Source organism: Carettochelys insculpta, chromosome 14, assembly GCF_033958435.1.
Source record: "Carettochelys insculpta isolate YL-2023 chromosome 14, ASM3395843v1, whole genome shotgun sequence".
Taxonomy (NCBI): domain Eukaryota; kingdom Metazoa; phylum Chordata; order Testudines; family Carettochelyidae; genus Carettochelys; species Carettochelys insculpta.
In genome coordinates, this window is record NC_134150.1 from 2,345,893 (window position 1) to 2,372,188 (window position 26,296).

At 44.4% G+C, this 26,296-nt stretch overlaps 1 protein-coding gene and 1 long non-coding RNA gene across 4 annotated transcripts in view; one reads left to right on the forward strand and one right to left on the reverse strand.

The window, feature by feature from the left end:
* LOC142020683 (uncharacterized) overlaps positions 1 to 1,107 on the reverse strand; it is a 40,142-nt gene extending 39,035 nt beyond the window's left edge. The window contains exon 1 of one of the 2 annotated variants that reach the window (XR_012647481.1): positions 729 to 1,107. This is a non-coding gene — a long non-coding RNA (uncharacterized LOC142020683). The remainder of the gene's footprint in view (positions 1 to 728) is intronic. The other variant, XR_012647480.1, reaches the window with a different exon arrangement.
* Positions 1,108 to 1,580: 473 nt separating this feature from the next.
* Positions 1,581 to 26,296, forward strand: part of RFWD3 (ring finger and WD repeat domain 3) — a 32,035-nt gene continuing 7,319 nt past the window's right edge. The window contains exons 1-9 of one of the 2 annotated variants that reach the window (XM_075008613.1): positions 1,581 to 1,656; positions 3,983 to 4,373; positions 8,344 to 8,564; positions 10,950 to 11,047; positions 11,124 to 11,321; positions 14,282 to 14,373; positions 15,107 to 15,221; positions 24,263 to 24,491; positions 25,739 to 25,889. In XM_075008613.1, the coding sequence (XP_074864714.1) occupies positions 3,985 to 4,373; positions 8,344 to 8,564; positions 10,950 to 11,047; positions 11,124 to 11,321; positions 14,282 to 14,373; positions 15,107 to 15,221; positions 24,263 to 24,491; positions 25,739 to 25,889 (1,493 nt within the window). In that variant the 5' untranslated portion in view covers positions 1,581 to 1,656; positions 3,983 to 3,984. The remainder of the gene's footprint in view (positions 1,657 to 3,982; positions 4,374 to 8,343; positions 8,565 to 10,949; positions 11,048 to 11,123; positions 11,322 to 14,281; positions 14,374 to 15,106; positions 15,222 to 24,262; positions 24,492 to 25,738; positions 25,890 to 26,296) is intronic. The other variant, XM_075008614.1, reaches the window with a different exon arrangement.

The window sequence follows — 26,296 nt, forward strand, 5'->3', positions numbered from 1 at the left end:
CTTTTATCGAGTCTCACTGACATACAATACAATTTATTAGGTGATGAGCTGTCACAGGACAGACCCACTTCTTCGGATCTGGAAAATCCTGAAGAATAGCTGATAACGGAGATGAAAAGAATGTAAGAAACAAAAGCTGACAAATCAGCTAGACAGGATAGATGGAGGGTGGGGAGAGGGGGAAGAAAATTAGTTTTTCCTGTCCCCTGCCTTCCTTTTGTCCTATCTAAGTGATTCGTTAGTTGTTCAATTTTTAATTCCTCTTATTCTTTTCATTCATCAGGATTTTCCGGATCCGAAGCGGGTTTGTCCCACAAAAGCTCGCGGCCCCATAAACTGCATTGTTAGTCTTCAAGGTGCCACGGGGCTGCTGCTTTGTTTTGCGAAGACACAGGCTGACCCGGCCACCTCGCCGAGCGGCAGCAATTCGGTCAAGAGCTCCAAACCCGACATTTAAAACGCCGCCCATCGAGCGAGGCGCGCGCGCTGCCAACCGCCTTCGCCCCGGTAACACCGAGCCGCTCCATTACGGGAGCCCGAGTTTCCCGGCAGGCAGCGGGGACGCGACGCGGATCGGGCGGCTGGCTCCGACCGGCACAAAACGGGGGAGACGCTCCTCCGCCTGCGAAGGGAGGAGTGGGAAGCCACCGTTCGGCCCCCGCGTGCAGCCCAAGCGAGGGGAGACCCCCCTGGCGGTTCAGCTCCCGCCTGCGCCTCGTCAGGCCCACCTGCGACGGTCGCGGCTGACCCTGCCCCACACGGGACACGACGAGGGCGGAGGCGGCGGCCAGAGGGACTGGGGACTGGGGGGGAGACGCCAGCGCTCGAGGGCTGCGAGCGCCAGGGTGCTGGGACGCCTCTTCGCAGGGGGCTGCGCCCCTCCGAGCCAGGATGGGGCTCCAGGCCCAGCCGCCAGGGCGGCTCCGAGGGCGAGGGGTCAAGCGCCGGCCAGCCTGGGTCACAGGGGAGGGGCAGCGCGCTGCACGCTGGGAGTTTGCGGCAGGCCCGGCCAGGGGCGAGGCACGCCGGGAGCACGCGCCCCCCAGCCGTTGGGGGAGGGGCGCGGCGCGGCCGGCCGGGAGTTAATGTCGTCAGTGGCCAGGGCTGTGCCGCGGCGCATTGCACGCTGGGAAGGACGGTCTCTGGGCGATGTGACGTCACACGCCGGGGCGTTTCCCTTCGGCCCTGGGCCCTTCTGTCTCCCCACCCTTTGCCGCCTCCAATTGCCTTGGGAGCTGTCGGCTGTTCTCCGCCATTTCTTTTTGACAGGCAGTTTGCTCCTCCAATCAATGTGGGCTTCCTGACGTCGTGCCCCGCCTCTTTCGCTCCCATCCACAGGCCTACCTTCTAATCACGAAGGGGCACGGGCTGAGCTCGCCCGCCCACTACATCTGATTGACAGGCATCCCGCCAATGAAAAAAAAGTGCCGCCCTTCGCCCCTCACGCTCTGGCTAAACTGGCAGGCAGGCTTGTCCAATAAAAATTGGAAGTATTGCGTCGCGCCACCCAATAGGCGCACGGCTTTCGGCAGCGCGGGGCGGCATCTGTCCAATGGGGCGAAGGGGCGGGCTGCGCGGGGCTGGCGGGGAGATTGAGCTGAACCGGAAGCCATGGCGCCTCTGTAGGGGCGGTTGGCGCTAGACCCGCCGCTGGCGGTGAGTGCGGCGCGGGGACTTGGTGTGAGCCGACACCGCCCCCTCAGCGTGACGGGGCCGCGGTGGGTGCTGGGGCCGCTCCGGGGTCTCCTCAGCGCTGCGGCCTCCCCCGCTCTGTGGGCTGGGGCACAGCCCGGCCGGTGACCCCCCCCCTCCCCCGTCTCCTCGGGGGGCGCTGGGGCCTCGGGTGGCCTGGCACCGCCTCGCCTGGGGGCGTGGCCGCGGGCGGGTTGTGGGTGCCGGGCTGGAGTCCGCCCCCGCCAGCCGCGGAAGCGAAGCGCGGGTGCGCAGCAGCGCCCCTTCCCCCCCGCGGCGCGGGGCTGGGGCCGGGGCCAGGTGCTCGCTGCCGCGGGTCCCTTCCGGGGCAAGTGCCAGCGGGGGAGCCGAGTTAGTCTGTGGCTTCAGACACAACAAGCAGTCCTGGGGCGCCTTATAGGCTAACAGATATTTGGGAGCATCAGCTTTCGTGGGCAAAGACCCGAAGCGGGTCTTTGCTCACGAAAGCTGATGCTCCCAAATATCTGTTAGCCTATAAGGCGCCCCAGGACTTGTTACTATAACATGTTCCTCAGCCTATAAGACCTCTGAAGTGGAGGGATTGTCTCTCTCCTTTTTTTTTTTTTCGATGGGGGGTGTGGGCTGTGTCTACTAGAACGGGGACCTGGTAGCTGATTCGGCCTCTAGGTGTTCTAGCAACAGGAATCGATAACAGTCGCAACCCAACGTGAAAGAGAGCGCTCCGCTCGCCCCGTCCCCGCTTGGGCTGTTTAGACATCATTGGTTCGCCAGCAGTGGCTGCCAAAGTGTGGGATCTCCCACTTTGAGAGAGCAGGCCAGACTCTGTGTTTAGTGGCATAAATATATGATGGGAAGTTCAGGGCTCATCCACACACACACACACACATGCGCGTTGTTGCTTTTGTTAAATTAGTTTACAGAGTGCTATAGGTAAAGCAGCGCAGAATTGCGTAGCCAAGAGCTTACTGTAGAGCTGGAGATAAGTTTGTAGAGACTACTTTTTGCTATTGTTGCAAACCAAATTTTTAAGGAAGTTGTTGAGGTGTTAAAATGAAGTAGTTCAAATATTTCAGTGCTAGCTGGTGGCTCTGGTGGGCAGAGCATGAACAACTGATTTGTGGTACTTCATTTTCCCTTTATAAAGATAGCTAAAATCATGGTCAGGAGACAATGCTTGTATTCCTCTGCCTGTTTTATGTGTAGTTACTTAGTATCAATTTCTGTACTATTAGTGACTTTTGCAGCAAGGGGGGATTAGCTCTGCCATGCATTCCATGTTTATGTTTGACAGGTTGAACCTCTGTAATCTGGACCACTCTTGACGAGCATGATTTTAGTTAGCCGGACAATCACTTACCATGGGTGTGACCAAGCTTCCTGTAGTCCCATAAAGTTTGTTTACAGCCACTACGACTGGCTCTCAGTCTTCTGTGCTGTTATTTAGTTGTCGTTTACTCCTAAATGTCTTCTAAGAGCCCAGTAAGCTGTGAAAGTGTTGGTAATGTGCTAGATAATATTAACCTCCTGTGGCCCAGCAAAGTCTCTCTTCCAGCACCAGTCATGTCCCACGGGTGCTGGACAAGAGGGGTTCAGCCTTTACAAGCTTTTTGCAACAGTTTGGTAGGTTTAATTTAAAATGAAATTCATTTCTAAGTCAGTAGTCTAATCTAGTCATGTTTTGTAGGATTCAGCAAAAGCCATGGAATTTGTATCTTTACACGGCAATTCTTCTTTTTAGATCAAGCAGATAATTACCTCTGAGTAAGAGGACTTTAAAATACGGCAAAGTCCTCTTGAGTCAGTGTTTGGATAACAAATAAAATGGTAATTGTTTTAAAGAGTATGCCTGATCTGACAAGTGTTGTATTTTCCCTCCAAGAGAGATTATTTAATGTATTGTTTGAATTTCACTAAGAATTCCTTTGTTCTAAAATAGAATCATCAGTCTCGTAGTTGCGGTATTATATGACATTATACAGAAGAGGATTCCATCCTATTCCTCTACCGTTACTTTTAGCAATTATAATGTGCTCTTGAGGCTAGCAAACCTAGGCTCTGTGGGGTCACAGGCTTCCAGAATTGAAGGTGTGAACATGTTTTGTCCAGCCCTCTGCCAACTGATACGTAAATCCAAGGACTGTTGAATCGTCTAAGCATTGGATCTTATTCCAAAAGGATCTTCCAGTAAGCATGCGTCTTTATGCTGGCATGAGTCAAATGTGTCTATATGTTACTTGAGTGCGGACTTGTGTACAAACGTTTGCACTAATTACACATCTTTGTCTTCTCCATCCCCTACCTTTCTCAGAAATGGCACAGGAAGAAATGGAAGTGGATCTTCAGCCAACAGTTCCTTATTCTGTTGTGCACCATGAGGCATTTCCTTCAGAGGCCTCTGTTCATAGTCTACTGTCACTGCCATCCAACTCTACAGCGCCCAATGAAGAAGCAGAAGGCATTGTGGTTCCTCCTGCTGATGAAGAAGTTATTGTGGTCTCTGGTGCTGATGATGCAGTGACTGTGGCGGAGTCTGACCCCCAGTTACATGCTGCCCCTAACATAGATGGATTGCAAAGGCTGCATGGGGTATTGGAGCTGTTTCAACAACAGCCTGCACAAGAAGCCACACGACAGCCACCAACAAGGAGAACTCACCGGCGACAAAGAGGTGGTGGATCCCAGAGGACAATCAGTACCAGGTAAAACTGAAAGGGTGTCAGGTCTGAGTGCTTTCCCCCAACGTCATGGTTCACTTTATAATTTGTCATGCTTTCTGTGTTGTGCTATGCTCTAGAAAGTCGAGTCCAAAACGTCTGAATGAGCTAGGCCAGATTCTGCGCATCCCAAGTTTTTAGTAACCCTAATAGCTATAGTACTGTAGTGTGATTGTTTCCATCTGTTCTTTAGACTCTTCAGTTTAATTCTGTTGAGTGCCACTGACCGTCAGCTTTTGGGGGACCCATCAGTAGAGATTTTTATGTTTAACTCTTTTTGTGTTTTGCCTTTGGCGCTCCGTTGTAAATCGAGTGGGTTAAATCCTGGCTCTGTTCAACTCAGTGGAAGTTTGACCGTTGATTTCACTGGGGCCTGATTTCATTCCCAAGAGACTAACCACAGCTGTACAGTTGGCCTTTGGCTCATCTTCAGATGTAATTTACTTCCACATATACAGGCCATTGGTCAATTAAGGAATCTTGCAAAATTCTGCAGTAGACCCCCAACTTATGCAGGGGTTGTGTTCTCGTAACCCTGTGTAAGTCTAATTTCCTGTGCAGTGCGGGGGGCCCAGGAAACTGATGAGGGGACCAAGAGGGGGCTGGGGATCAGTGAGGCGGAAAGCCGGGAACGAGGTGGCAGTCTGGCTCCTCGCTTCTGTCTGACGGGGGAGCTGGGAAGCTGATCAGTATGTTGCTGACCAGTTTCCTGGCTCCCCACCCAGCTTCTCCCAGGAGGGAGAAGCCACACTGGGCAGACACCTGCGGTGGCGTGGCTTCTTCCAAATGGGGGAAGCAGGGGAGAAGCTGCGCCGCTGCAGCTTCCTGCCCGTGTCCCCCCAGATTGGAGAAGCCATGCGGGGCAGACAGCTGCATGTGGGAGCTGGGCAGGCAGACAGCCACAGGGTGACTTTGAGTTATGCTTAACTCGCGTTAATGCAAGTTAAGTGCAACTCGAACTCGCGCATTTCGGGTGTTTACTGTACTTGCAATTGAAGAGTAATTTTTTAGTTCTGGATTGGCAGGTAAAACAGTATAAGCATTTTTTCAGTATGATCATTATTGTAAAGTAGTTTGTGAGGTTATGATAGGGCTAGAATATCTGCCAAAGCCAATTAAAGAATTAAAATGACAGTTTTCGGTAAGAGACATCAGTTAAACTTTGGGTTGGAAATTGCGACCCCATTTTCAGGAGTTTGCCTGAGACAGCATTAGACTATGACAGGTTGGCCCTCCTGCAATGCCACCTGATATGACAGAAAATGCAACTGAGCCTGTCTTTTCTACCAGCCTGGGAATCCTTTCACCCTGTCTTGCTCAGCCAGGCTCTTAAGCTTCCTCTAGCACACGCACAGGCAAGCTGCAGAATGATGCAGACACTGAGATCAGCTCTGGGAGGGCTCTGCTTAGGGGATTGCCACAGAACCTTTGGCCTATGACTCCAAAGTTCCATGACATTCGCCTTCTTCCTCAATGGGGAGGAAATTACATAAATCAGGTTATGTTGTAAACAAGATACCTTTTTAGTTAATAAAAACTTGTATTTTAAATAGTTACAGGTGGCAAACAGAACAAAGTGGATTGCTAAGAAAATGATAAACATGCAAACTAAGCTAGATTCACTAACGAAATTGTTTGCAAATAATATTTCCTTGCTCTAGATATAGTTTTAGATATTGTTCTTCACAGGCCAGGTAACTTAGCTTGGCTTCAGCAGTTGTTCTCCCCGCCTCTGTTCCAGTACTTTGTTTCCAGGTGTTTTCAAGTATCTGAGGGTGGGGGAAGGCAGGTGGGGTGACAGTAGAGGAGAAGGCAAACTGAAGGCACTCCTTGTTTTCCTCCCCTTCCTGGTGTAGAATTTCCATAAGGTGGGAAGTCTTTGATTCCCTGCTGCTAAGAGGAAAACTACAGCAGTCCAAGGTGCTGGTTGGTATCAGGATGACCAGGTCACCCAACTCTGTGGCATCGTGTCTGTGAGTCAATAGCACTATGGAGTATCCACAAAAAGGCCAAGCCTTTTCACAAACCCATTGTTCTGAATGACGGGCCGTCAGTCCTTCTGGCTTTTCCATTGTCGTACCTGACATGTTAGCAGTGTGTGTCACCCAAAGTGGCAGATATGAAATGAGATACATGGTCAATATTCTAAACTTTAGGTACAGCAGTGATACAGGTATATAACTTTGATGATCACATTTGGTATATCCATAGCCTATATCTGTTATATCATCCATATCGTCAGCATATTTTCATAAAGCATGTGGCATATATTGTCACAGATGTTCTAGCACCTAGGGCTGAAGCCGAAGCCTAGCTCTTTCCTTATCCTGTCTTGTAGGGCTTGGGCTGCAGCTCCCTCCCCCTATCCTGCGTGATGGGTCTTGGGCTACAGACCTCATCCCCAGGGTCATATACTGACTTTTTTGTCAGAAGGGAGTTGGTGTGCAATGAAGCTTAACCCCTGGTATAAGGGCTGGGAATCTGATATAAGCAAGAAATTTATTTTTAAATACTGTGTCTGAATCTGGGGACCAGATGATACATTCACCTGATAAATCAAAAAAAAGTAAATATTGTGGTGAGAAATCAGATGTGGTGGCCTTGGGAGTTGCTTCATGCCTTAGTGCCTTGTTTTCTGTATCTGTATAAGAGGGATAATCGTACCAACCTGAGCAATCTCCTTAGTAAAGTGCTCTAAGATCTGCCAGTAAGAAACAGTGTGTCGCAGATGGGGTCAAGTGTACCATTCCTTGCTTTTGTCCTTGCTAGTTGTGATGGGCCTTCAGGGTGCCACTTGGAACTGAGTTACAGCTGAGCCCTCTGTCTCACCAGGCTGGGTTACCTCTTGCACTGTGAGATAACAAGCTGCAAAGCCCTTTAAGCTTGCTCTCACACCAACATCCAGATGGAGGACCAAACCCAGCTGTATTCATGAATGCTCTGGCCAGTGCTCATGAAACCACAATAGAGAGGCTACAGCCAAAATACTCCCAGCTCCCTGTCTAAAGCCCCAGAACTATACTGTCCTGCACTTGTCAAAGTCTGACCTTTATAAATTTATTACTCAGTCTGATTGCCTACAAAGGAAAGTGGAAGTGCATCAACTCTTGTTCATTGAGATAAGATTTTTCCCCGTTTTCACTTGAAACAAAAGTGTGGTAGGTAAAATATAAAATAGATTTATTATTAACTCACAGAATGATAGCTTTTAGGTGATTATATGGGGTAGTAAGCAGATCAAAATAGATTACAATGAATAAAACACAAACTAAGCCTACAATATAACACAGAATCTGAATCCGTAATCTCTCTCTGCCTGATGATACAAGCAGCTCACCATACACAGGCCACTTCCCTCCTCAGTTCAGTCCTTTTCCTCTGTACTTGTAGGTGGGCTCTGGTAGGGAGAGTGAGGACCTCTCATGGTGTCATTGTCCCCTTTGTAACCGCTTTCAATTTTTTTTTTTTCCAAGAAAACAAAAGATCTTTTGTTGTGACTTGGGTAAAACAGTTCCCATTGCATACCTCTCAGAGGTTTTTACTGCATGCAGTTCCTGGGGTAATCCTTGTGATTGCATGCATTTCCTCAGTAACGCTATTTGGCCTTTCTGTTGTACCTGAAAGGCAGACTATAGGTGTTCTCAACCTCACAACATGTTTCAGTATTATATACACAGCTAAACTTCATACTTTCACATAGAATGACAGCACATACAATCCACTGAGATATTAATGTCTAGCAGATTATATGCTGTTTAAAATTGTTAATTCACTGCATCTCTTTGCGGATTAGGCCATTGGTGAGTGAGACATTTCTTGATCATTTTGGTTGTATACCTTCTGTCTGCAAACCAGAGGGTATGGTTTGTAGGAAAGAAATTAATTTTCTGCTGTATGTTTTACCAGCAGTAATTAATAGGATAAAACACTGTACCTTTTATTCCTTGCTTTTCAGGCCAAGGGCACCACTGGATAGTTATTTCATGGTCAGCAGGACCCAACGGCCAACATCAGTAGCAGTTCCACCTCTGGAGACTTTGCATCTTCCAGTTGGCAACAGTGGTCACAGCTCAGATGAGACCTTGGAGCCCAGCAACTCTGAGAACAGTAGCTCCACTGAGGAGGAAGATGAGGTGGTGGCAAGGGAGGAGGTGACCATAGGTGCTGATTTGGGAGGTTTGTGCTTTTTTCACATAAGTGGGAGCTCTGAAATGCCAGAAATTTCTCACTGCATTTCCAGTGCAAGACAGGACAATGTGTCATAGAGAATCCTTTCAAGCTTTACGACGGAGCTTTTCAAAAGGCTCAGATCTAGCTGTAATGGATAGACTGCCATAATGCAGCAGTGGATGAGTATTAATGTAATCCTGAGCAAGACTTTTTTTAGCTGTTTACATACCCATTGATGCCCCCTGGAAAATAACTAATGTAGAGATTATTCTGTTTCCTACTTTCTGCAGTTTTCTTTCCTGTCCTTATCTTCATTATCTAGGACAGTCTACAAAATAGAAGGCCTCAGCATAAATCAGCGTAAAACAACTAAACTACTGTACAGTGAAGGATCTGGCACGGATTTTTTATTGCTGAGGAATTCATCTGCTTCATGTTGTTGTTCCGTGCTTGTAACTTCAGTTTACCCGTAGCTGATTAGGGGATAGTGACCCATTTAGCTAGTGGATCACTCAGGGTGCGTCTACACTAGGCACTAACTTCAAAGTTAGGCACTACATCGAAGTAGCCAGCAGAGAGTCTACCCACATTTTCCCTTACTTTGAAGTTAACTTCAAAGTCCTTACGCCAGTCCCAGGAGTGGAGTAGTGCTCTACTTCGAAGTTTAACTTCCATGTAGGGTGTGTGTAGATGCTCATCTTCTAAGTTGCTTACTTTGAAGTTGTCCTCCAAAGTTATTTTTGTAGTGTAGACACAGCCTCAGTGTTTCTCAGCCTTTTGAGGTGGGTGTCCCTTATTCAGAGTCCAAAAATGTTCGTGAATGTCTTATGTTTGTTGTTGAAGTAAGGAAAAAACCTATAAATGTGAACAACGCTCAGTCAACATAACGAGTGTGTGTTTCAAGAGAGCGACAAAAAGTATTTGAACCTGTGGGCAGCGGGGGAGTGAGATTCTTAAGTTTCGTTACACTGTAAAACACACTTTGCAATTACTTGTCTCGTGGATGATTTCATAGGGTTTCAGTCTTACTCCACACATCGCGTTACTGAGGGATAGCGGCATCGTTTGCCTCCTCCTTTCTCTTGCTCTCTTCTTCTCCCTTTCCAAGGTTTTTATCCACCTATTTATGTAATGTCCCTTACTGTGCCTCCAAATTCCAGAATGAACACTTAGGGTAAGTGAGAGTAATATTAATGGCTTGCTGTAAAACTCAAGGTGAGGCAGGGGAGGTTGGGTTTGTATTTTGTGAAGTCCTGCAAGAATCATCTGGAGTCTGCTACTAGTAAATATTTTGCTAAGGACTTGCATAATGGAGTGGAGAGTGTGCTTATAAAAGGCGGGGCGGTGCTACTTTAATGGACAGGATTAGGATTCAAGATTACCTTGACAAATTAAAGAAGTAGTCTGAAATCAGCCAGATTAAATTGAGTAATTACATGTACAAAGTACAACACTTAGAGGTAAAAATAAAATCCACAAAATGGGGAATAATTGATGAGGTGGTAATACTGCAGAAAAGGATCTGGGGGTTATCGGGGATCACAAATTGAACCAGTCAACTAAGTGTTGCAATTGTGGAAAAGGTTAATATTCTGGAGGATAGGTAAAAACACAGGAATGTATTTGTTCCACTATACTAAGGTCTGATCAGGCCTCAACTGGAGTACTCTCTCCAGTTCTGGGTGCCACACTTCAAGAAATATGTGAATAAATTGGAGAAATTCCAAAAGAAAGCAAGAAAAATTGATGAAAGGTTTACAAAACCTGGTCAGTAGGAAAGGTTTTAAAAATCTGGGCATGTTTAGAATTGAGAAAAGACTGATGATGAGACCTGCCCTTAGGTATGTTAGGAACTGTTATAAAGAGGGCAGCAATCAGTTGTTCTCCGTGTTCATGGAAGATAGGACAAGAAGTAATGGTCTTCATCTATAGCAAAAGGAATGTAGGTTACATATTAAGAAACTTTCCAGCTCTAAAGGTAGTTAAATTCTGAAATAGGCTTCCATTGTTGGTTGTGGAATCCCCATTACTGAGATTTTAAAATAGGTTGGACAAACACTTTTCAGGGATGGTCTGGACTAGATTGTTTGTTTGATCCTGCCTCAGTTTGGAGGGCTGGACTAGATGACCTTTCAAAATCTTTTCCAGCCTTACATTTCACTGCTTGTGAAGGTATTACAAAATCTCATGGCTGATCATGCAGGTGGGTTATCTTTTTGCTTTAATGTATGATAATTATACTTATAGTATGTTGAGTAAGGTTTTTTTCCTAATCCGCCTTCCTGCAGCAGTGCTTGTTCTGATGCCAAAGAAAAGTCAGCCTAGAATCTGAGGAAGAAAATGTGGTACCGTATCAAACGTATTAATCTTTTTCTTCTGTCTGCTCTGCAGTTTCTGATCAGGTCCATCTGGAAGCGCCTCAACCTTTGCTTTCCTCTGCAGAGCATGAAGCTCGTGACACTGGAGAAACTGAAGTCATGCACAAACAGGTAAAGTGAATCAACAGTCCTTGGACAGAGACCAAAAATGGTAAATAGTACACTTGACTGATTGTTGTTGTTTCAGAAAACTCCACTGAAGAATCCAGATGTGACCATTCCCACTGCACCTTTGGATGAGGAAGAAGGAGACACCTGTGCCATCTGCTTTGAGCCGTGGACTAATGCCGGGGAGCATCGTCTCTCGGCACTGCGGTGTGGACACCTGTTTGGATACACTTGCATTGTAAGGTGGCTCAAGGGCCAGGCAGGGAAATGCCCTCAGGTAAATTTCACCTTTGTGTGTTGGAAGAGGCTTGCTCTTAGGCAGCTTCTGGCCCAAATGTGACCATAAATAAGGGGGTTGTTATTCAGAAAGGAATGATGTCAGGGTTTTAAGTTTTGTCCAAAAATTCTACCCTTCACCTTTGTCAAAACTAACAACATCCTCACTGTTTAGAAATGATTTTCATCAGAATTAGTTTTTCATTTAAAGGAGAACTTAAATTCTTTACTGAACTCAGCCCAGTTTTACTGAAATGTTAGTGTGTTCCTGTTGTTGAGAGGGTAGGAATTTCATGTGTGGGGCAAAGGACAGTTCAAGTCTTGGTCCACAACTTGGTGTCATGATACCACAGTGCAGTACTGTGCTATTTGTCAGGTATGGTGTTTGAAGACCTTTAATGGAAGTCTCTGGAAGTATTTTAAATTCATGGTTGAGCTGTAGCTATACTGACCCCACCCTGGTATAGATATTAATAGACAGATTCCTACACCAATCTACCTACCACCTTTTTGGGAAGGGAATTATTTCCCATCAGCATAGTTCGTGTCTACATTGAAGTGCTGCAGCTGAACTGCTATGATGTTTTCAAAGTAGATGTAACTTAAGAGCATGTCTATGCTGCTATAAGAAACCTGTGGTAGGCCCATACCAGATGACTCGGGCTGGGGGGAAGCAGGCTAAGAGGCATCTAATTGTGGCATATAAATTTGGGATTTGGCTGCATTCTTGTCTCTGGTACCTGCTCATCTTGCATGGTCCTAGAGCCTGGGCTGCAACCTAACTACAAAAATCTACACCGCAATTAAATGGCACCTTACCCTGAGTAGCTGGCATGGGCCAGTGGCAGACTTTTATTGCACCTGAGTGAAGTTATGTGCAATTGGGAATCAGGGTGGATCATTTAGCCATTCATTTCTGGTCTTCCCAATGTCTTCAGGTTTTTACAAGCTATGAAGTTGTGGAGGGGAGGGAGGATTAGGGTGTTAAAGTTCCCTTAGTGTTAGCTGCACTTCTTTGAAACATAGTGTCACTCTTACTATTTGTTAAAATTTTTTTTAGATGATGCAGTAAATTGTGTTCAATTTACAATACAACAAGCCAGCCATCGCTTTCTGACCTTTTTACCTAAGGTCCCCAGGATTCAATAGCGCTCAAATGGAAAAGCTATCAGGGTCAGCAACCAAAATAGCAAGAAGAGCCTTTTTTTTAAATTCAGTAAACTCAATAATTCAAGAGTTGCAATGCATGTGAATATGAGATGGTCTTTAATAATGTCAAGCCATACTTTTTGTAACCCCCTATTTTAAGAATGGCACGCGCACAATGATTTGTAATGTGATGCATGTTTACTGCAGGACATTCGCCATTTATCGAAAATAATCAGGAGGGTGTTTTTTTTTACTTTGCAATTATAGCATTAGGAGCCACAAGGAAGTTCTTAAAGAGCCTCAGGATGCAGACACCTGAGCTATCATCTACAGTAAACCTCTGAGATAGTGTCTTGGGTTAATGCAACTGTTGCCCCTGACAGGAGTGGCAGCGACCGGGCTGCTGCCGGTGACAGGAGAGGTTTCCCTGCTCCTTCAGGGTGGCAGCTGAGATGTGGCCCTGACAGGAGCAGAAGCAACTCGGCTGCTACCGCCGACAGGCAAGGTTTCCTGCTTCTGTCGGGAGGCAGCAGAGAGTGGGGAAACTGACGAGGGCACTGGTCCCTGTCAGTTTCCTGGCTCTGCAAGCAGAGGAGAGCCAGGGTGCCCCCTGGTCCTGGGCTTCCCTCTTCTCACTGGAGCCAGGAAACTGACCAGGGCTGGTGTCCTCATCATTTTCCTGGCTCCCCCTAGTTGCATGGGAAATTTGACTCATGCGGCGATTGTGAGAACACAACCCCCATGTAAGTCTGGGGTCTACTGTAGTTTTGGCCAATTTGTTTGCTTTTGAGTGGGATGCCTACTGAGGGAGAGTCTGGTGTTGTAGACCATAGTTAAACAAAAGGATTCATTGTTCAAATTAGATTTTGGGCCTTTCTGTCTCTCGCTTCTCATCCTTGTCAAATCTGTGTGACTTTTTTCGGAACAAAGTTCTTTGTCAGCATTCGTCAGACTTAGACTTCTGTTCTTAAACTTCCGTGATTACTCATTCTTTCTGTCACATACTTCTCTTTCAAAGGGAGGAGGAGAGATGCTCCAGGAAACATAGTGGTGGATATTCTGAGTAATAAGATTTTTGGTGTCTGTTGTCTTTCTGCTAAACATTCTAGCCATGCATTATGTATGTTGGTGTGAGGATCTGTAAGGATCCCTATGGCTGGTTGGTGAGTGTCCTCTAGTGACATAGCCACTTGAGAAACTTCTGGGATAGGTCTGTTGCTCAAAAGAGGAGCTGTTAGCTAGCCCTAAGGCTCTTTCTCTCCCTTCCCAGTTACTGTATTCTTTAACTGATTTGCACATAATTGCTGTATATATGGCTTTGTAGAAAAGGTGTTTTGAATGCAGTTACTATTACAGCTTCACAATCTAGTGCCTGCTAGTGGCAACTAGGGAAGCAACTTAAGGCCTTTGCTATTCCACACACAGGGCTTGGCTACAGTTGCCTCCAACTTCAAAGGGGGCATGTTAATCAGGGTGATGGGAAATTACTAATGAAGTGCTGTGGTGAATATGTGGCACTTACTTAGGCTAATTCTCCCCTTAGGCAACTTTGAAGTGTCAAACTTCTAAGTGGTGGCATGCCGTGTAGCTGCGGGCACTTCAAAGTGCCTTTACTCCCCAAAATTTTGATGGATGCTGTTTTAGGAAATCAGGTATAAAGCTTCAAAATAGCAGTCCTCATTGAGGCTTTAATGATCATATGTTTAGCAACATTTGAAGGGAGTTTTCAACATATTTAATAAAGTGGAAGTGTTTAATTTGGGTTTGAATTGAAAGTTAATTGTCTGCAATAAACTGATACTACTATTTTAGTGCAATAAGAAGGCAAAGCGCTCTGACGTTGTGGTCCTGTATGCCCGGACTGTGAAGGCACTGGACACCAGTGAACAGGAGCGCATGAAAAGGTATGGAACGTACACCTCACATGTACCCCCTGTCTTCCACATGGGCGTGCCTAAGAAAGAAAACTGATTTCATGCAGCCTGACTCTTAGCTAGGCATTTTGTCAACTATGCTCCCTGGAACTATGTGGTGTCTTGCTTGTGCGTGCCAGTGTTACGGATTACCTTTCAATATGGAAATTGTGTGTCGTATTAGGGTGACTTGTAATAGAAGAAAGGACCTGTGGCTCCCAGGAATTATTACAAGTCAGTGTCTGGCTGTATTGTAGGCTTGTTTATTTTCAGTGCCTGTTGAACCTTTACATAGAAAATCTCAAGAATCTCCTTCTTCCATATGCACATTTTTATTTTGGGATTGATGGCAAGGGCTCGTCTGTTTTTAGAAAAGCAGCAGAACAATCCTGGTGAGCCACTGGAGAAAAAGTCATAATTACTGTTACACATGACTGAGAATGTAATTAAGGGTCCTTTGCTGTTCACCTGCAGTGAATTGTTAGGAGGGGGATAAAGATGAGAGAGCTGTTTATGCAAAAACATCTTGGCCACCTGCTAATGGCCAGGAAGCAAATTAAGGAAATAGAGCGTGCAAGCCCACTAAGTGGGATTTACTGAAGCTGTTAAATTTCCTGAGCACGTCTGTGTTTTACTCTACACTGGTGATAGAGCTGTAATCCAGAAGAACATCCTAAGTTATCTCCGGTCACGATTATTATTTCTTTAATTCCCCTCTCTTCAGTTCTTTAGAAAGGGAGCAGAAGTTGCGGAGACAGGCAGAGTTGGAATCGGCACAGAGCCGTCTCCAGCTGCAGGTGTTGACTGATGAATGCAGTAAACTTCGCAAGCAAGTCCAGGTAAGTTCAACTGCTGCCCATTGATGATGGGCACTCCAGCCCATCTCATGATGTGACTGCCCTCTCCTGAGGGAATGTGCTATGTTGGCAAACTGCCCCTCACAGGTTTAGAATTAACTGATGAGCGCTCATAAAGTGAATCCTGAGCATCAGGGATGACTTGGGTACTATAGACACAAAAATGGCACAGAGCACTAGTTTCCAGTGCTTCTGAGATATTTGATTGCTACGCCATTGAGCTCCAGGCTTTCTGGTTGCTGCTGTTACAGCTCTCCCCATTCAGCTTTATTCTGTTACACCCAGCAGCCACTGAGAATCTAAATATTGGTTAGATAAACCTTTCGTGATAGTTTTAAAGACGGACTTCAGTACAGTCGGAGTAAAACTACTGATACTTATCCATTGACTTCACATTGTAGGAAAGCTTGGAAAAGTTTTGGCCAAGGTAGTAAGCCTGTATGTTCCTATCTAACATCCGTTCTTACCCTTTTTTAATGTTTAGTCTGTAAGAGCTTGTATAGTTCTTCCAAGAAGACAGAAACAAGGTACAATATTTTATCATTACAAACACACAGCTTCCACTTTCATCGCTTCGTAATTCATTGATATTTAAGGTTTGTTGCAAGTAAAATTCTTCACTAATTGTAACCAAATGTTTAATTCTGAGCTTGCATGTTATTACTTAGTGTAACCACCAAAGCGAATGCTTGTGGTGAGCATTTTATTTTTCTGACATAACTTTCTAGTTTGTTTTTAGTATAAGGGGTTCTAATAGACCAGATTCCTTTTGAGTGGTGTCCTATAGGTTCTTCCAACTTTGCTGAGCCCAGGTCAAGAGGTCAGCACACTCTCTTCTGGTATCATCACAATATGTCCTGTTTATTGGTGGTAGGCTGCTTGCGGGTGAAAACACTGTTCCAGATGTTAGTGTCCTGGTACTCATAGATGGCAGAATTAGGGAGAGCAAGCTCTTGGCTGCAGAGATATGCCTAGGGATCTGTTCCTTTCCAGCTTTAGCCTGAAGTTGTGTAACATTCTGAGATCTTATAACTTGCAGAAACTGTTGTTTCTGAAAAGGCTTTTTTAGTTTCCTGAAGAGAGTGGGAATGTTCTTTTGAGACTTTCAGCTTTTGTGCTCTCTGGTACCTTTCACTACTGCTGTTTCCTTGTTACTAGGCTTGTCAGAGTTTAATTTTTTTATTTTGTTTAAAATTGCAACTATCAGTGTTTACTTTAAAACATTGTTTTCAATTTTTATCTATTTATATTTTCACCATAGTGGGAAATTTAGGATCAGTCAATATGTCTGACAGTCAAAAATTTTAAAAAATGAATTGCCAACATCAAATGTTAAAATATAAAGTATGTATGTTTTTAAATCAAGAAGTTGTCAAGCAATACTTAGTTTTTGTATCTTTGTTTTGATTATCAGTGGAAATATTTTCAGTTTGTAGGTACTGTGAAATCAATATATACTAACGTATCCTTTGAAAAATCCAATCCTTCCAAGCCTCCTTATAAACTTTTCCTTTGTCAAACCATTTATTATTGTATCACGAGATGCAAGTATTTTATTCTGCTTTCCACTTAGTTTCATTTTTATTTTTGTGCTTTTACTTCTTGAATTTTTTCTGCTTTATACTCCTCTTGTCTGTGGGGATTAGGACTACCTGCTGTGCTACAGTCTGTCAACATGACCATAACAAAAGGCTTCACAAATTAATTAGATTAATTCCTATCTCAAATTGTATGTCACATCTGAACTAATGAGAGGACACTGATAAAGGAAAATCATTGTTGCAGTAAATCTCTAGATTACACAGTGCTATATCTTTTTGCAATTCTGTTGAATTTTTACATTGATGAAGCATAGAAACTAAGCCAATAGGATAAATATCAGAAATATTATACAGATTAATTACTTCACATACTCAAGCCATGTGTTAGTATTTATACTGTATTTATCACTATGGCATCAAAGTACCTAAAATTCCACTCCAACACTAATGTGCAGTATATATTTGTCTTTTGCTTTATTCAGATTGTAAACATCACTGACAAATTAACTTCAGGAGGAAAATTCAGAATGGGAGTCCTGTGTGGTTCCTTGGCCTTATACTATGAGTATATGGAATAAGAGTGCCATGTTTCATTTGAGGTTCTGTAGTGGAACATGCAACTTATACTGTAATAAGAAGGGTGTTACTGAACACTTGAACATGTCTAAATGGCATTAAAAACTGAAGTAATTAAGCTTTTAAAATTATAATATAAATATAAAAGCTGCATGGATCTTTTTAAAGTATGATGAATATATGCAATAATAAAAATTCTCTAACTTCGTGGAAGTTTCTTGGGGGAAATATAGTTGGTACAAAACAAGTAAATATGACAGTGTACAATATTTACTTGTTTTATTGTAATTTAACAACTATATATAAAATAAAACTTTATGCAGTTCTCATTAGAAGTAAATTATCTGCTTGTTCATTTACAGTAATAAAAAGCTGTCTTAAATGCATTGCCCCATGTTCTCTGTAGCCAGCTGAAAATTCTTTAGTAAGGACCCTGAATTCTTGCTGTATTCTGAAGCAGACTAAAAATTGTGCAACAGTTGTTTCATTTGTAAATCAGGAAGTCTGTATTTGATAGTGTGGAAGTAAGCATATTATTCGTTTACTGGTGCTAAAATAGCACTTAAATAATTAATGTTAACACTTGTCATTGAAAGATTTCAGAGCATTAACTCCTTTGAGATGAATGTGGCAACTCACACTTCTCAAGCTGTTTCACGCTCACAAAGATGATTTTGCTTCAGTTATTTTCAGAATTCCTGTAGTAATTGAATGGGCTAGAAATATGTGGAATCTTTTTAATGAAAATTTAAAATGTAGAGTACAGTTCTGTAGCAAGGGTAGATCCCACAAACAATGCACAGTATGCAGATTTTACAATATACAGATTTTACAGCATCTTACTTATGTACATCTAAAACCGTGTCAGTTGCCAACCATGTGGGAATATGTATTGCGCCTACATGACAGATTTGAGATCTGAGGTTTTAAAACTTTCTGCTGAAAGTTTCTAGATGGCAGAGAGCCACTTCCATCAGTGAACTAAATATGAACTGATGCAGTGCTATCCTCCTTGGTCTGCAAACAGAGACTGCAACAGTAGCTCTGAGAAGTGTGAATTCTCTGCCCCCATTTATCACATAGGTCTATTACTTCTAAGCCCGGTGATGACACTTCAGTATATCATCAACTATTTGATGGAACATTTCTGCAAAGGGGTTGCAAAGTGGGAGCACACAGCAGGGAATGGAGCTGCTGCAGAGAGAAAAAAGGTGGTGGAAAGAGAAACTGATGGAAAGACAATAAAGGTCAGAAATCATGCCACAAAGGTGAGCTTATGTTCCCATTGAGCCATGCTGGATGCATCAAGAAGACACTTAAGAAATAAAGTGTGGATTGCTAAAGATGGGATTTTCAGGGACTGGAATCGGAATTGGATGCCCAAATCTCAATGAAAATTGAGAGATTTGGGAACCTAATTCCTCTGGATCCCTTCGAAAAACCCAGTCTGGTCATTACAACATAAGGCCCTTATTCTGGTTTTCATCATTAATGTCAATAGGTTTGCACAGTGGAAGTGCTGGTGACTGATTGGAGTGGTATGTAGACTTAAAATTACCCCCGATTCCCTTTTTAATTAAAAACACATTTTGGCCCTCTTAGGACTGAATCTTCTGCCCTGTTCTATGGGTATAAGTGCATGGCTTGTTACTTACATTAACTGAGTATGTGGCCTAATGCAGATCTTGCTACGTGTGAGTATAAATGTTCTCCTGTAGCCGAAGTATGCGACAAGGATTATTGTCCAGTTGAGGCATCTCATATGTAACAGATCGATGGGAGCCCAGTTAAAAGGACATGTCGCCTGGTTTTATTTATGTTTGAACATTTTCAGCCTGTGCATTTGACAGAACTTTTATGGTCAGTTTCATTTGTTGGTGGGTGTTGATTTCCTGCCTCATGGACTATTATGATGCCACCACTTTAGCGCACTGCTGAGCAGGAATTGCCTTTACATTCTGTTTCCATGTGAGGGGGTGTTTGCTAAGAGTAGGAGCAGCAAAGCTGAAACTAAAAGGCAGTGGGCAGGAGTGTGCATTGAGAGGAGGGCTGAGCTAAGCCATGTTTTGTGCTTTTATGCCTGCCTATTCTTGGGGGAACTCTCAGGTTCATGGCTTCTTAAAGACTAACACATTAATTTGGGCATAAACTTGTGGGCTGGAACCCATCAAACCCACACATCTGACAAACTTTATATCCAAATGAAGCTTATGTCACCCTTATGCCCAAATAAATGTGTTGGTATTTTAAGGTGCCACAGAACTTTTTTGCTGAAACAGACTAACACTGCTACCTCTGAAACTTGTCCCTGTTATTTTGTTTCATGTTGTTTGTCCTATTGAAGAAAAGAAGCAATTTATGGATGAGATTACAGGGTGGGAAGTAAATAATATCATTGAACTCATGTGATAGGAAAAGTGATAGTCTGTTATTGTGGGAAATATTTCTAGTTCCCTCTCCTTCATGGTGGCATTGTCTTCCCTGGTTTTAAATATGGTTAACTGATGAGACTTTTGAGTAAAGTCTGTGTGTTGAAAACTTGTCACTTTGTTTTGTGGGGTTTTTAATTACCTGCCCCTTTTCTCTGAGATGCGCTGCTCTTGCTAGGTAAGGCTGTGAAACTAACCTTTCTTTTATTAACATAGTTACAACCCAGTTTCCTGCCCCAAATCCTTCTGTCTTTGCCTATTGCTACGCCAATCTCCCTGAAACATCACACACTTGAGCACATGCTGGGGTTGAATATGGAAAGATTTTGAGGCAAACCAACGAAGGCTTCTGGAAGATGTGAAGTGAAGTCTATTTTTAAGCTCTAAAATGCTTTTCTAAAGCTTTTTTGGCTTGAGATAACTTATAAATTAGAAGAAAATAGGAATTGATTAATGTGTGTCTTTTTAGAACTGTTGCTGTTGACTAGTTCTGGTTTGAGCTAGATAAGTTGGTACATTATTAAAGCTAGTTTAGGCATACAGTAGGAGCTTGGGTATATTGCATTTATAATTTCATTTCTGTAGTGCTTAATTGTTTTGCAAACAATATACTGTATTCAGAATGTATCTTAAGTTACCCAAGCTGTGCTTAGGTCTTTGTAAATATCGATATCATAGTATAGCATCATGGGATTGATACTGCTGGTCATGACTTTGGGTTAGGTTATAAGCATTTGAGGAGAATGCTTCTCAGCATTACAGTGTTCCAAATTGCCATTCCCTCACCTCTTGTGGGTGATCTTCTATTATAGTAACACACTGTCTGCGGCTTTGTCTTTCAGTAAAGTGAAAGTGGCTCTTCCTTTGTTGGATTAAAGGTCAGTCTCTGTTCTGGACGTTTTGGAGAAAGTGAACAAAGCTTGGATTCTTACAAAAGTGAACCGTCCCTGTAATGTCTGCTGGCTAGGATTATAAAGACCCAACTGTAGTGTAGATGAAAGGAACTGACCTGTCTTCATGGTGGTGGATTCCTGTGAGGTCTCTCTCATTCAGACCAAGGATTTTCATTCCTTATGGCAGGGTGGGGAATCAGAGAATCATCAAATACTAGAACTGGGAGGGACCTTGAGAGGTCTTCAGGTTAAGTTCCCTGCCCTCACAGCAGGACCAGGCACCATCTATATCTACCCTGTCAGATGTTTATCTAACTTGTTCTTAAATATCTCCAATGACTCTGAGCCTTTAGCAATCATTTTTGGAAAATCATGGGAGACGGGAGAGATTCCAGAAGACTGGAAAAGGGCAATATAGTACCCATTTATAAAAAGGGGAACAAGAATAACCCGGGAAACTACAGGCCAGTCAGCTTAACTTCTGTGCCAGGAAAGATAATGGAGCAGGTTATTAAAGAAATCATCTGCAAGCAATTGGAAGGTGGTAAGGTTTTGTTAAACCAGCCAGCATGGTTTTGTTAAAAACAGATCATGTCAAACCAATCTAATAGCTTTCTTTGATAGAATAACAAGCCTTGTGGATAAGGGAGAAGCGGTGGATATGGTATACCTAGACTTCAGTAAAGCATTTGACACGGTCTCACATTATATACTTATCAATAAACTACACAAATACAACTTAGATGGGGCTACTATAAGGTGGGTGAACAACTGGCTGGATAACCATACCCAGAGAGTAGTTATTAATGGTTTTCAATCCTGCTGGAAAAGTATAACTAGTGGGGTTCCACAGGGGTCTGTTTTAGGACTGGTTTTGTTCAATATCTTCATTAACGATTTAGATATTGACATAGAAAGTACACTTATTAAGTTTGCTGATGATACCAAGCTGGGAGGGGTTGCAACTTCTTTGGAGGATAGGGTCATAATTCAAAAGGATCTGGATAAACTGGAGAAATGGGCTGAGGTAAATAGGTTGAAGTTTAATAAGGACAAATGCAAAGTGCTCCACTTAGGAAGGAACAATCAGTGTTGCACATACAGAATGGGAAAGGACTGCCTAGGAATGAGTACAGCAGAAAGGGATCTAGGGGTTATAGTGGACCACAAGCTAAATATGAGTCAACAGTGTGATGCTGTTGCAAAAAAAGCAAACATGATTCTAGGATGCATTAACAGGTGTGTTGTGAACAAGACACGAGAAGTCATTCTCCTGCTCTACTCTGCGCTGGTTAGGCCTCAGCTGGAGTATTGTGTCCAGTTCTGGGCACCGCAGTTCAGGAAGGATGTGGAGAAATTGGAGAGGGTCCAGAGAAGAGCAACGAGAATGATCAAAGGTCTAGAGAACATGACCTATGAAGAAAGGCTGAAAGAATTGGGCTTGTTTAGTTTGGAAAAGAGAAGATTGAGGGGGGACATGATAGCAGTTTTCAGGTATCTAAAAGGGTGTCATAAGGCAGAGGGAGGGAACTTGTTCTTCCGTGCCTCTGAGGATAGAACAAGAGGCAATGGACTTAAATTGCAGCAGGGGAGGTTCAGGTTGGACATTAGGAAGAAGTTCCTAACTGTCAGGGTGATCAAACACTGGAACGAATTGCCAAGGGAGGTGGTAGAATCTCCATCACTGGAGCTATTTAAGACGAGGTTAGATAGATGGCTTTCAGGGATGGTCTAGAAAGTACTTGGTCCTGCCATGAGGGAGGGGGCTGGACTCGATGGCCTCTTGAGGTCCCTTCCAGTCCTACTCTTCTATGATTCTATTACTCAGATTCTACGAGCACTCTGGCAATTTATTACAATAAGTAACTACCCTGACAGGAAATTTTTTCTATTGTCCAATCTAAACCTTTCTTACTGCAATGTGAGCCCATTGCTTCTTGTCCTATTTTCAGAGACTAAGAAGAATAATTGTTCTCTCTCCTCCGTGTAACGCCCTTTTTAGGTGGTTGACAACTCTTATGGGTCAGGGCTGGGAGCCACTGACCCCCAGCAAAATCAGTCAGGGTCAGGGTCAGGGCCATGCGCAAGCAAGAAGCCAAAATATGCCCTCAAAAGCCCCAAACCCTCACTGACCAGGCCCCCAACAGAGAAGCTCGGAAAGAGACACTGCATTAATGCACCTCGGGGTGCCAGGGTTCCCCTCACACTCTAGCCCCATGGGGACAGGGTCACCAAAGCTCTGGGCTTCACCCTAAAGCTGGATTAACTATGGTGGCCCAGAGAGAGTAGATTTTTGTGGGGAGCGCCCAGGCTCTGGAGTGGAGCCAGAAATGAGGGGTTCAGTGTGCAGAAAGGGGTGCAGAGGAGTGTGGTGGGCTGAGGAGTCTGGGTGGGAGATTGGATGCAGGAGGGAGCTAAGGGTGCAGGGTCTGGGCAGAGTAGGTAAGGTATAGGAGGGGAGAGGGATTCGGACACTTAACTGGCACAGCTGCTGGGTGGGCAAAGGTGGCTGTGTGTTGTAGGCACTGCACCCACCATTCCCATTGGCTGTGATTCCTAGTCAGTGTGAGTAATGGAATGAGCTGCTGTTCGCCCGGCAAGGGGGCAAGAGGGAATGGTAGTGCACCCACCTATATCTTCCCCCACCCTCCTGTCTCCTTCCATGCAGAGTTGGCCAGGCAGGGGCTTTAGTACTGGTTCCCCATTGCTTTCCTCCCTCCCGTCTCCTCAATGTAAAGCTGGCACTCATGCTCCAGTCACACAGAGGGACTGAGGTTGGGAGACTAGCCGCGGGGCTGGAGTGCCAGCGTCGGCTCACCTTGCTCTTGTGGGGAGGTGCGCCCCAAACCTCAGGGCCAGAACTGTGGTATGGCTTCCTCACCTTGCCTCATGCCATGTTCTAGAAACTCTTGAAAATGGTTCTAAGTGTCTTTTTGTTTTTAGGGGGCTTATGTTAAATATGTGCTGCGTTTAGTACTTGGTGAGTTGTCCTGTTCTAACGAATGTTGCCTTGATAACGATTGGACTTTGTGTGTTGCCTCTGGGTCTTCTGTTCTTACTGGTTCTAATACCTGTTGTCATGAATTTTGACTCAAGATGACAAGCGATCTTGTTGGAGCAGTCTGCCATTTTCTGTTGTAGTGATAGTGAACTAGAAATCTAGCATCCCAGTAATAACCTGGAAATGGAGGACAGTTGCTTTCGCTGTCATGGGACAGCCTATGTTCCCACACCCCTGCATGTGAAGCTTGTCAAGAGTCCTGTGTCTGCAAGCAGAAATGAAGGGCAGGTCTACACAACAACTAACTTCAGATGAATCCATGTCACTCAGGGATGTGAAAAAGCCACCCGACAGAGTGGCGTAAATGACACCCACCTAGTCACCAGCGTGAAAAGCACTTCACTGGTGGGAGAGGTGGGTTTGTCATGCCAACAAGAGAGTTCTGTCCCATCCACAAAGAACATCTTCACCAGACGCACTACAGCGGCACAGCTGCAGAGCTTCTGGTGTAGACTAGCCCTAATACACAGCCCACTGAATGACAACCACAAGGGAGTAGTAAAGCTGTCCTCCTCCTTTTCAGGAGCTGAAAGCACTGATGGCCCAGCACAGCACTAGCGCCTCTCAGCAACCTGGCAGCTCCCGCTCCTGTTTCCCAGGCTGTCTTTCCTCCAGTCAGAGCCAGCACAAATACCACTTGGAGAAGGCCTTCCTGGTTTCTCAGTCAGGGAGCTGCCGGGTTATGGCTTACTGTGACTCACTGAGCTGTCTTGTGGTGTCGCAGCCCTCTCCGCAGGCTACGCTTATTCCTGGTAAGTCAGCAACTAACTGAAGACTCTCTGGGGGGCTATAGATAGAATCGAGAATTTTTAACTGCAGGCTTACAAAGGTTAAACACGTTCTCTCTTCTTTCTTGCTCATCCCCATCCATATATCCACATGGTGTAATCTACCTCCCCTCTGGCAGCTGTGAACTGTACTCTACCAGTAATTGCCTCTTTGTTCTGAAACTCCATCTCCTTAGGGGTGCCGAAAGACCTGTGTGTTGCTTCTCACACAGAAGATTCCCTTGCAAAAGCTGGAAACATGCACCTAAATCAGTCAAGGAGAAGCTTTAAATACTATCTCTCATCCAGGAAATATCTGACCCAGAAGCATAGATTGCCCAGTAAATGTGGGAAAAGGTGTTCGGATACTGTTTTTGAACTTATTTGTAATTAACTGCATAAGACATACAGAGAAAGTATTACTCCATAGGTGAAGGGATGGGGAACCCCTTTGTGTTGTATTCATAGCTCTGCTTCTGACTTGCTGTATGACCTTGGGCAAGTTGCTTTCTCCTCTGTGTGATATCCTGTCTGTAAAAGAGTTGCACGGTCATACCTACTTTCATTGCAATAAGCTTTGACGTTCTCTGACTCACACTTATTTTATGCAGTTAATGATCTGGGGTTTTAGACAGCTTTCTGAACAGCTTCTCAGTTCACCTTAATCATTTTAGCTTTTATCTAGTGACAGATCAGTGGCTTGGTAATATCTGTACAGAGCTCTGTACAGTGATGTTTCTAGAGCATGGTGAATAGTTTACCTGTAACTAGCCTCTGAAAGTATCGGAGGGGTAGCCGCGATGAAGTCTTCGCTGACGAAGTGAGTCTGTGCTCACGAAAGCTCATGCTCAAAACTTTTCTGCTAGTCTGTAAGGTGCCACAGGACCCTTCGTTGCTGTTAGCCTCTGAAAGTACATTATCCTGCATAGACCTCTGGCCACACTGAACATTGGGATTTGTTTAACTTGGTCAGAACCTGGGTTGAGAGCAAGTGACAGATCACAATGTTAACGCTGAAATTCTCATGAAATCTGTCAGACTGACCAGAAGGTTGGGGGAGCAGAATAAGGAGCTCAGTAGTGACTGAGCTCTATCCTTCCTGTGCACCTGTCTCTCAAGTTCAGTATCGATAATGTAGCTCTGAAGTGAGGCATATGGCTTACAGTCAGACACCCCACCGCTGGTGACTACACGATAGGTGAATAATCAGCTTTGTCCTTTCTCCATGACAGGCTGTGGCGTTAAGATGATGAGTGCTGCCAATCTGAAGAGCAGTCAGTACATTCCTATCCACAGTAAGCAGATTCGGGGACTGGCCTTCAGTAATCGAACAGATGGCTTGCTGCTGTCTGCTGCTTTGGACCATACAGTTAAACTTACCAGGTATGTGCTGCTTCACAGGGGCAATCCATCCCATCTGCCTTCAAGTTGTCCAGCCTTTGGCCTTCTCTCTAGCTCACCTCAGTGCACTTCGGATCATCTGTTTTTTTTTGTTTGTTTGTTTGTTTTTTTTGTTTGGTTTTTTTTTGTTCTTTCTCCTAAAAAGATGTCTGTGAGAACACTTCTCAGTTAGAGCTTCCATTCTCCTCTGGAATATGGGCATTAACCTGACAAATTGGTCTCATTTCCTAGTCCCTTGAATGCGTGAGTGGCTGTGGTCTTATCTGTTTTTGTTGCCTTCTCTCAGTGGGATCTCTGTTGGGTACAAATTTGAAAGTAATCCAGCCCAGATCAACTGTGTCTTGTGGCACAAATGCAGTGTTATCTGCTAATTTAACTTTTACTACCTG